At 36.0% G+C, this 11467-nt stretch overlaps 3 protein-coding genes across 4 annotated transcripts; all 3 read right to left on the bottom strand.

The window, feature by feature from the left end:
• Positions 1-5149: 5149 nt before the first annotated feature.
• Positions 5150-6855, bottom strand: LOC132274212 (receptor kinase-like protein Xa21). Of its 2 annotated transcripts, XM_059775437.1 has the most exons (3): positions 5939-6855; positions 5447-5826; positions 5150-5330 (listed from the first exon to the last, which is right to left on the bottom strand). In XM_059775437.1, the coding sequence occupies exons 1-2, from the start codon at positions 6708-6710 to the stop codon at positions 5450-5452; spliced, it is 1149 nt and encodes a 382-aa protein (XP_059631420.1). In that variant the 5' UTR covers positions 6711-6855; the 3' UTR covers positions 5150-5330; positions 5447-5449. The 2 variants fall into 2 exon arrangements, with proteins under 2 accessions (XP_059631420.1, XP_059631419.1); XM_059775436.1 differs by having other exon boundaries at positions 5150-5826.
• LOC132274214 (receptor kinase-like protein Xa21) lies at positions 6762-7604 on the bottom strand. The gene has a single exon (XM_059775438.1). It carries the CDS (start codon positions 7356-7358, stop codon positions 6762-6764), a length of 597 nt encoding a protein of 198 aa, XP_059631421.1. The 5' UTR covers positions 7359-7604.
• LOC132274211 (probable leucine-rich repeat receptor-like protein kinase At5g63930) lies at positions 7486-11209 on the bottom strand. Its single transcript, XM_059775435.1, has 3 exons — positions 10269-11209; positions 9086-9448; positions 7486-7934 (listed from the first exon to the last, which is right to left on the bottom strand). Exons 1-3 carry the CDS (start codon positions 10963-10965, stop codon positions 7486-7488), a joined length of 1509 nt encoding a protein of 502 aa, XP_059631418.1. The 5' UTR covers positions 10966-11209.
• Between the last annotated feature and the right edge of the window lie 258 nt (positions 11210-11467).

Here is an 11467-nt window from a genome sequence, read left to right as displayed (position 1 = left end):
TAGATCATATGCATTATATGCATCGGTATGGGACGGTGGCATATTAGGGATGAATTAGATCAAAACGCTAATTCTTACCTATTCATACATACGGAATGGATTAACTAAAATAGTTAAATCCTACATGGATTCATGTCTTGTCAACTAAAACAGTTGAACGACATATTGGATGTTTGTTTTATATCTATATTAGGAAGGATTTATACATATGATTACGGTACCGTGATATGAGCTTGAGTCTCAGGATCATGGTTAGGGTGCATATATCGCCTAGGATGGATAACTGGACCTAGTTGTTGTTCCCTGGTAGGTCTAGGTATACATGACCACGTTACGTGCGATTTGCATGTTACCTTCTACTCAGGCTGAGACAGAACTGTGGGCTAGTGAACGTCCTATAGTGTGTATTTATACACATATCGACTACTTTAGTTATTGTTGAGCTATCTAGGATGTATCTATGTATCGGGTTTCTGTATGGATTGTAGTAGGATAGAAATTGCATGTGAGCCTGACCCACTCTTATATTTTTTCAGGTGCTCGTCAGTTCCAGGCTTAGAGCTTGATCGTGCTCGGCAAATACAGTCACTCATTCCTTCGACTACGTAGGACTGCTTTGGATTTTGTTTCAGTTGTTTCCTTTTCAGTTTGGGATTTTATTAGGGGTCCACTTGATAGATTCCCGAGTTGTTTAAGTAATGGAGGTTTTCGATTATTGGATTTTAATTATATTATTATGAGGATTTTTAATTTAGAATTCTTTCAGCTTTATTATTTTATTCTTAATTCATTTTTGTATTCCGTGCTTATTTACATATTAATTGTTTGGTATCCCTCGGATCTGTGCTCGGACTTGATCACCCGTGGCTCTAGAATCGAGAGGTATGACATGAAGAGACTGGAAAAGGTTTTTTTCTGCTTCTTATTTCCACAATACTGGGCCAAAAATGCGATGCACAGCGATTAGAAGTTTAGGATTGACTTGCATGGGCGATTCTTGAACCACTCTAGGGCCACCCCCGTCAGACTGGATGGAAATATTTTGCATATGAATAGATCGTTGTGCGCCTCCAGCGTCATTTCCTGAGTGTAGTGGTTCAGGTGCTGGAGGGGATCTCCAGTCCCATTGAATTTGATGAACTTTGGCATTGTGAATTTCTTAGGTCTTGTGACCCGTTTTATCTCGTCTGTGAAAGGAGTCTTCACCATTGACGCAGTGAATTCCCTCGCCATGTCCTCGGGTGTTTGGGCCTTCAGCCCTTTAATCCATTCATCCATTTCCTTTCGGAGCCTTGTGATAAAGTCACTTCCTCAGGAGGGTTGTTCTGCCGCTGGGGTCCGTACTTCCTTCCTGCCTAAATCAGCATCGTCTGATGGGTGTACCCTAGCGGTTTGGGGTCCTCCCATGCTTGAGCTTCTAATGATGCGGGATTGGCCTGCTGTATCGTTGGCGTCTTCCAATGTTTCATTGAGCTGTTGCCGCGGGACCCTCTGCTGGAGAGGAGGGTTATTGGAGATTACAGGGCCTAGCTTTGGAGGAAGATTTTCGTTCAGCCGTTCGGGCGGTAGGTCGATCTGGTGATCATCCCGTCGAGCGTCTCTCTGAAGTCTTTCGTTTTCCTCACGCAAGGTATTGATTTGCATTACGTTGGCTTCCTGAGCTTGTCTTAGTGCATTGATTTGTTCAATACTGGCTTCGTTGGCTTGTCGAAGGATGTCAAGTTGCACTTGCATCTCTTCATGTATTTTCTGCAAGGTCTCCTGCTGCTGCGGTTATACGGCGTCTGGTCCTGTTCCCATTCTGAAGTGATGCTGCATGCAAGAGATAGAGAATGGACTTTCTGTATCGAATTCCCACAGACGGCGCCAAAGTGTAAGTGCAGATTTTTACATCCGACCACTTAAGGAAAATAATAAGGTAAAAAATCAAGAACAAGAATAAGCTTAAATGAATCAGACAATAGATGAAGTATTTTCAGTGGAATTCAATCCCCTTTCATTCTCATTTGGGCTCTATTTATAAGCTTTTTTCAGAGATTTACATGGAGCCATTTTTTGGCCTTTACTCTTGATCGTGGGTATTTATCCCTTCTGATCGTGTGTAAATCATTATGGCAAACGCTACGGACTTTTGGGTTTGTTGAGACTGGACCGTCCATTAAGCTTTTATGTTAAGTGGATCTTCCTTCACTTAATTGGGCTGGACTGGTATGTGCATATGACTTCTGCTGTTGGCCCCAACTGATTGTAGGCTTCTGGTTTGTTTTAGTTTTGTTGTGGGCTGCCCTTTTGTTGCCACGTGGTGTGTTGTGATTTGGTGGAGTTTTTTCCCTCCACAGTAATACTCCCAGTTTATAAAGATTACCAATCTCTTTCGGAATATTTCCATGTAAAGAATTGTTTGAGATATTCAGTATCTGTAGCTTCGAGATGTTGCATAGTGATTTTGGGACAGTACCTATGAAACTATTGTTATACAGTATCAACTTATGGAGTATGTAAAATCCCAAACCATCATGGTATCCCTCCATTGAAATTGTTGAACCCCAAATTGATTTCTTTTAATCGACGCAAATGAGCCAACTCTTCGGGTATATACCAGTTTAGATTGTTGTAACTGATGTCAAGTGATGCTAGAAATGAGAGATTTCCAAGATGTGGAGCGATGGTGCCTTGGAGACCCATAAGAGAGAGATTCAAAGCTGTGACCCTCTAGTGGACTATGGACGTGGACAAGACCACAGGAGACACCGACCCAATTGCAAACTGAGCTAGTGGTTGACCAATTATTAGCCAATACATCTTTAGGTTCATAAGTGATATGGGATCTGAAGGCAAGAAGAGCATATTGATCGGTAGTCGAGTTTGGAAAAATGGACGCAGCCAAGCAAACCATAGAACAGGAAGAGTGTATCAACAATGCGATAGAAAAAAAGAAGCTAGTCCTTTCCATGAGTTTGAGTTTGAGTTTCATGTGAACTTATGGACGACTTAGCAAACAAGTAAGGCTTAGCAAGATGTTATATAAGATGCTGAAATCATGGTCATGATCTGGTGATTATGAGGTTGCATAGTTGATAATATATGCTCATTGATCACAACCACCCATTTAGTTATCGAATCAAGATTACTACGTACATGCAACAACAAAGATTGGAATTATATTCCACCTATATGGCTATATAATAATTGTCAAGACTTGGCACAAGTCTAGCCACTCAGATAGCCCATCCAGTGTGACCACAACAAAGATTGGACTTATCCTATTGTGTTTGAGCCACTAATGCTCAATGTGATTCATTGCTCAAAAATAAAATAAAATAAAAATTCATTGCTCAATTGACCGACCTCTTGCAAACACCAGTCGCTCAAGTCAAGCCACGTACTTTGAATCAGTCTCACGAGTCACAACTACTAGTATAAGGTCTAGAAAAAATTTGGAATTTGGGTCCATTGAATTTATTACTAATTTAATCGCCACCGCCAATATACAATACTAGTTACATTATTTGAAATTTGGGTCCACTAACTTTATTACTAATTTAGTTGCTAATTTAATTTCCACCGCCAATATACAATAGTACTATTACATTATTTGAAATTTGGGTCCACTAACTTTATTACTAATTTAATTGCTAAGACCTCGCAAGTCCAACAATCCGGTCACCTAGCGTGAATGAGATATTATGGAAATATAATATTATTAATATATACTAGTAATATATATATATATATATATATATATATATATATATATATGTACACAAATGCCCATATTAGTACTTATGACCTCATATGAAGTTAAATATTACCACAAATTAAACAAGATTTTCAAACTAGCTTTTGCACACCTAATAGTAGTACCGTAGTTTGGCAGCCGATAAACTTGAGAAGAAGAATAAAGAAAAATAATAATTATGTTTTGATATTTTTCTCAAGTGATACCTTGAAAAAGCACATATTGATGGAATTTCCACTTATACCCAGATGAGAGTGGACCATCGTAGGTGGGTCTTACATAGTGGTTCAATTTATACCCTTTATAAAGTATGAGACCGCAACACCAGGAAAGATCCTTCGTAAGAACTTGCATGCATATCTTTTATTTGTATGTAAATTTTAAAATTCATACCGTGTCAGATCGATCTTTGCTCTTTCCTTATTTTATTTATTTATTATTATTATTCGTACTTTTATTATACTAGTGCACCTACATATCCTTATTTAATTTATTTATTATTATTATTAGTACTTTTATTTTACTCGTGCACCTACATATCCTTCATTGTAATTTGTATGCACATTGTTTCATATTATCTTATTAGGTATCACTTCTAAATTATTATTTTTTTAAACATTTTTATTTCAGCTACAAGAATGCATTATTGTTTTTAATGATAATTCTGATTCTTTTTTGTATAAAAGTTTTCTGTCACACTAATGTATATGAAATTTTTATTTGTTGGATAACTTCGAAAAGATGTTGCATAACTAAAAATGTAACTAAAAATATTAAAGTTATTGCATAGAGTCTTGCAAAGTCATATATTGTTGAAAGTTAAAAGCGCAACTACTAATTTTAATTTTTTTTGGGTAAAGTACAATCACACCTTTTGAGGTTTGGTAAAAGGACACTCAAATAAAATTTACCTATTTTTTGAACAAAGATACCCCCTGAAGGTTCAAAAATGGACACTCCTTGAAGGTTCAAAAATGGACAAAGACACTCATTTACATGAAAAATTGACCAAATTACCCTTTAACCGTTTAGGATACTTTTTTAACCTTACAATTTAATAAATTTAACCAATCTACCCTCATGAACAATTTATGCATAAAAAAAAAAAAAAAAAAACCTTTATATTGTTGGATAGCTTTATCTATACATAACTTTAAAAAATTCATTATTTATGCAGGAGATAAAGAAGTAAAAGGTCCAATTTTTTTATATTTTAAATACATTAATCAATTAAAAATATTCCGTCAAGGAATTCTCTACAACTCCATTGACTTTAAAATCATTTTCCTTAATCAATTACAAAAGACATTCCATCAGGCATCAGCTTCTATGTCAGCCCAAATCTATCCCATATCGTTTTTTAAAATTATTCATGAGGTATGGACAAATGTTAAAAATAAAATCTGTAAATTTTTAGAAATCTTGGAATAACAATGCAACAACAGACATTGATTTTTATTTTTCCAAGTTAAGCAATTTCATTGAAAAGGCTAAAAGCCAGGAAATACACAGACAGAGGGGCCTTTCACTTTTTTCCCCACAAATAACCCAACAGTCCAATAAAAAGAAGTCCAGAAATTTCTGTCACTTCCTGAAAAATAATTCCAAAACTAATGTTCAGAATTTTTAGATGGATGTTCACTGTATAAAAAATGGAGGGAAAGAAAATGCAAAAAGTACAAAATACTACAGTATTAAACTTGATACCTGTTAATTCATAGCTTTTTTCTTGCCAACCATTCCAATATTTTCTGAAAAGGAGATTTTAATTTTCTCAAGCCTAACCAGGACCTCTTTCATGTCGATCCTTTCCGCGGGTTTATCACTTGAACAATCCAGGGCCAAACCCAAGATATATGATACACATTCCTCCTTCACAGAGAAATTTTCATCCTCTGTTCCAATCAGATTGCTGTCCACAACTTCAATTATTGAACCATCTAATGCTTCCTTCACCCAACGCTTCAAGCTCATCTCTCCGGCAAACATTTCATCTGTCGGCCTCTTCCTTGTGAATACTTCCATCAACAAGACACCATAACTATAGACATCACATCTTGTTGATACTCTTCCTTCCATTCCGTACTCTATGCACCAAATCAACAATGAAAATAAATTCTAAGGAAAAGGACCATACAAGTGCAAAAAGTAAATATGAAAGCTTGAAACTCAATTGAGATAACGAGCATAGAACATCACCTGGTGCCATATACCCAATTGTTGCCAAGGTTGTGGTTTGTGCCATAAGATTCCCTTCACCAAAGAGTTTGGCAATACCAAAATCAGCAACATTTGCAATCATATCTTTGTCAAGTAGGACATTATCAGGCTTCAAATCACAGTGAACAATGGGTGTTGCATGACCATGATGGAGATATTCCAAGGCTGATGCGATATCTATCATTATGTTTAACCTTTGTAGGATGTCCAAACAATAGTTGTGCGAATACAACCACTTCTTAAGGCTCCCATTAGGCATGTACTCTAGTACCAAGGCTCTGAAATCCATGTTATTAGTGCAACTGCTGATGATTCTTATCAGATTTCGATGGCGAGTATTGCATATCACTTCACATTCAACATCAAAACTCTTGATTGCTCTTTCTAATTGCAAATTTAAAACCTTTACGGCAATAATCATCCCATCTGAAAGTGTTCCTTTATATACTGAACCAAAACTTCCAACGCCAAGAAGGTTGGCTTCGCTGAATCCATCTGTTGCTTGTAAAAGCTCTTGGTAAGAAATTCTTCTCCATGTCAGAGGTGACAAATCTGCATTTGTTGATAATTTGACCTTTTGTTTTCGGCGCATCAACACAATTATGAGAGCCACCACAAGAGTTATCAATGCAATAGGAGGTAAAATATATTTCAACAACGGTACAATTTTTGACCTCAATCTTTGGTTCTTGTTCGTTTTGCAAAGCGGGACTTGCAGTTGAGCTAGGCCACAAAGTGCATCATTATGCATAAATGATTGAGCTGTAAAGTTCACAAAATGTCCTCCAGTAGGAATTTCTCCTTAGAGTCTATTGAAAGATACATTCAAATATTGGAGATACCTGAGCTTCTCGAAGGACTTGGGAATATCTCCAGAAAAATTGTTGTTGGATAGATTCAAAAATTCCAAACTTATTAAGTTGCCCAGTGATTGAGGAATATGACCTTGTAGTTTATTATGCTCCAAGGATAAATTTACTAATGATTGAGCGCCTCCAATGGTGCTAGGGATGTCACCTGATAACTGGTTCCATGACAAGTCTAATTGTATCAAGACCTTCAAATTCGCGACATCTAATGGTAGATTACCTCTGAGAGAATTTGTGGATAAATTTAGAGCCCATAGATCCTTAAGGCTCCACAAGTTTGAAGGTATCATGGAAGTCAAGTTGTTGGAGTCCAAGTAAAGTCTATTTAGGGACTTGAGTTCTCCCAAGCATGTTGGTATCGGTCCATAAAGGTTATTGTCACTTACGTAAATGTCACTGAGCATGGTTAACTTGCAGAGATCATTTGGAATGGGTCCTTGTAGCCTATTGTGTTCAAGATACAGTTGTACGAGATTCTGTAAGCTTCCGATTGTTGGTGGGATAGGTCCGGTCAACTCGTTGCTATCCATGCTTAGATGTCCTAAGCCACTCAAATTGCCAATTCCACTAGGAATGCTGCCCTTGATTTTTGATCCAAATGCTTGAAAAATAAAAAGAGAAGTAGACAAATTCCCAATTGAATCCGGAAGTATGCCATTAAATTGATTTAATGCTATGCTCAATACTTCCAAATGTCTGCAATTGGTCAAGGAAGTTAAAAATCTTAATTCTGGAGTAGAAGATTCCCTTGTAAAATCCACCAATGTGGAGCCCTTGTAGTAATGTTAAACTACCAATGGAATATGGTATGGAGCCACTGAATGAGTTTCCTCCAAACCTTAGGAGAGTAAGCTTAGAGGCATTGGAGATAGAGCTTGGGATTTCTCCACTGAGTTTATTATTATTGCCCAGATGAAGCTTTTCAAGACTGGGAAGCCAAAGCCCCATGTCTGAAGGAAGATGGCCTGAGAAGTGATTAAGTCCCAGACTAAGGACTTTTATCGTTGACACAATGAATATTTTGAATGGAATGAGGCCAGTTAAGCTGTTTTCACCAACATCAAATCTCTCAAGATCAAGGTTTCCAATCTGTTCTGGCAATGTACCTACCACAACACGAACACCATTTTGTTATTCATTAAGCTTTACCCTGATGAGAGTATATTAAAATAATCACGCACTTGCATTCTGGTTAAAAAAAAAATTGCTATTTTTTTTTCCTCAATCAGATGATGTGGGTCTTGCAATTGTGCCACCTCAACACACTTAAGGTTACCCTAATAGGGATAATTTTATTGCTGCTTATCTTTGTTTACCATGCTTCTTTTTTTTTTAAATATATTTTCCCAATTTTTTTGTGACAATCCGGATTTTCAGGGCTAGATTTTTATTAGACAGATTTATTTGGGGTTTATTTTGTTAATTGAGAGTGATTATTTATTTCGGTTTTTGTTCATTATTTTGTTTTGATGGGTTACGTGTCCTAATTTGGAGGAAGGAGATGGGTAATTGATTAAGTTAGTGATCTTTTTGTCTTTTGTATTTGTTTTTAGTGGGATTCTTTAAGTTTATCGTGTATGTATTTGATATGGGTGAAAAGGTCGTGCACATGGAGGCAAAGAAATAAAAAGAAACTAATGATGATGGTGGTTGTTGAATTATTGAGCCACGGTGATTTTGCTTTAAAATATTTTGATTATACATTCACATGAATATGTATATTTGTGAAACTGATTCGTTAAATTTTTATAAAATTTTTGTTATGGTTTTTTCTATTAGGACTTTTTGTGTCACCACCTTCTAGTTTCATGTACCAAAGGTGCTTAAGGATTGCTAGATGCTAGTTTAGAGAGGAGCTGTGTTGCGTGATTTTTATGTCTGTTCAAAGATTAATTAGATATATATTTTTTTTTAGTATTTTGATTCTTGTATATTGGAGGATTTTTGATGTATTTGAGGATTATTATATTAGAATTTTCGGGTTTGATTTTTATAATTCATATTTTTTGGGGGTTTATTTTGTTAATCGAGAGATCTTATTTGTTTTGGTTTTTGTTCATTATTCTGTTTTAATGGGTTACGCGACCCGCAGCAATGTGAACATTTGCATTACTCAATCAAGAATAATTATGTAAATGAGATACATTTACTAAAACCAAACTTATAAAGGCAGTGGAATTACGTAATGTGTGTGTGTTTTTCTTTTTCCAACAAGACTTAAATGGACAGAAATAGTGGAAGTATGCATGAGGGTTACCTGTAAAACTGTTACCATACAAATCTAGAAATTTGAGCAAAGTAAGGTTTCCAATATTCTTAGATATGCTGCCTGTGAATTTATTATACGCCAATTGTAATACTCGGAGCCCTCTGCATTCCCATAGGTTGGACGGAAATTGACCAATGAGCTGATTTTTAGAAAGATAAAGCTCTTCAAGAACAGGGAAATCATTATTGATGCTTACAGGGAGGTTTCCAAACAGTCTGTTGTTTGAAAAATCAACACGCCTCAAAGAAGAAATGTTGAAGATTGAAGATGGAATGGACCCTGTTAGAGAGTCACTTTGGAAGCTCAATATTTCGAGATGTGGAAGATTACCTATCTCGGATGGAATTACACCTGCAAAATTGTCAGAACCAAGACATAAACTCCTCCCTTGTTATACTCGTTTCTTTTTCTTTTTTTTTTTAAGTATCCCTTGTTATACTAGTTTGCTTTTAATGATTAAAAAACTGTGATGCGTGCCACTAGGTAATGAAACAGACTAGATATATGTGAATCTGAGTTCCAATTCAAAATTTCTACTTTTAATGTCAGTATATCCGAATCTGTCTAGGTAACACAAACACATACAAAAAAAAAAAAAAATTAAAAAGAAAAAGAAAAAGCACTCAAGAAATCTACTTGGCTAGATTTTTTTTTTCATAATATGATTGAAAAGTTTGAGAAAGAGAAAAAGATGGACAAGTTTATCAATATTCATCCTCACATGACCTAGTCTGCATTCTGCTTCTGCACGACTCCCCACCCCAACACACACACACACAGAGACCCAACAAGATTATATCATATCTTTGAGTTATAAAAGCATTTTCTTGAGGTATCAACAGTTCATCAATTTTTTTTCAATGTTTAAATTAACACTTACTTCGAGTGTTTGTTGTCAGTCAAGCCAATATTGATTATTCATTGCTGTGATCACAACCACCTTGCAAACTTTTAATTACCTCAACGTCACACAGCAAGCCATTTAGCAATTGCCTAATATCTTTGTTTGTCATAATTAACACTATTAGGTGTGTACAAGTGAAGTGACGTGGATTAGGTAATACATAAGTCGATAAATTTAAAGTGATATCAGCTAGCCAAATACCAAACGCATATCAAAGTCAGACAATTACAAAAAGGATAACTTTACTTTGGAATTAATGCACTATACCGTCCAAGCTGTTTTTCCCAAGATACAACTCCTTGAGCATAGTCAGATTTCCAATTTCTCTCGGTATGCTGCCATTGAATTCATTGAATAACAATGATAGAACTTGGAGTTTCCTGCATCTGTATAAATTGGATGGTATTTGCCCGTTAAACTGATTCAGAGCCAGATCGAGTAATTCAAGTTCAGGAAGATGGCTACACATGTCTACCGGCAGGCTTCCAGATAGGCTATTATTTGAAAGAACAATCATTTCCAAAGAAGAAATGTTGAATATTCTAGATGGTATGAAGCCCGTGAGCTTGTTAAAACTCAGGTTTAATACTTTCAATCTAGAAAGTTTGCCAATCTCTTTGGGAATATAGCCCTTGAAATTGTTGCGACTGAAGTCAAGTGATGTGAGAAAGGAGAGATTTCCAAGATGTGGTGTGATGGTACCTTTGAGTCCCATATCATAAAGGTTCAAGGCTGTGACCCTTTGGTGGGTGAGACCACAAGACACACCAATCCAATTGCACACAGAGGTAGTGGAAGACCAATTTTTGGCCAAAACATCTTCAGGGTCAGAAGTGATGTGGGCTCTAAAGGCAAGAAGAGCAGATTGATCTGTATTCAAGTTTTTGTCAGACCTAGCCAAACAAAGCATAGAACAACAGTGTATCAACAGTGCAATGGACAAAAGGAATGAAACTTTTTCCATGAGTATGAGTTTTGTGGAGATAATATATGAACTTGTATCTAGCAAAGAACACAAATCAATAGTTTATACTTGAGACTCGTGACAGTCTGAATTGAATGAATTTGGATTAGTCCAATTCACTGTTGATCGAGTTAGTCCAGTTCAGATTTCCATGATCACCGTTTGCCACGTCTAGTTCAAAAACTTTGTGTTGTTGCCAGTTCTGAATCAAATTAATTGAGACAACCACACAATGTCAATTGAGACTGACACCAGTGAGCCCAGTATTAATGCTTATTAACAATTGCACAGAAAGCCAGAAACCAATAGTTGAAGCACTCGTTGGGACCACAGGAAAAGGCTAATATATAATCATTTTATATTATTATTATTTGGGGTAATGTCAATTTATGAATTTAATGTGTTATTAAAATCATTGACATTTTGTACCTTCTTCTTTTTTCTTTTTTTCTTTTTTCTTTTTTTTTTCAAAAAACACAAAATATGGATTATCTTTCATTTT

This window comes from Cornus florida, unplaced genomic scaffold (genome assembly GCF_030987335.1).
Source record: "Cornus florida cultivar Cherokee Brave unplaced genomic scaffold, ASM3098733v1 CherokeeBrave_3.0.0_Hap2_Chr09, whole genome shotgun sequence".
Lineage (NCBI taxonomy): Eukaryota > Viridiplantae > Streptophyta > Magnoliopsida > Cornales > Cornaceae > Cornus > Cornus florida.
Note: the sequence above shows the minus strand (reverse complement) of the source record. Positions and strands in the feature narration are given on the sequence as shown.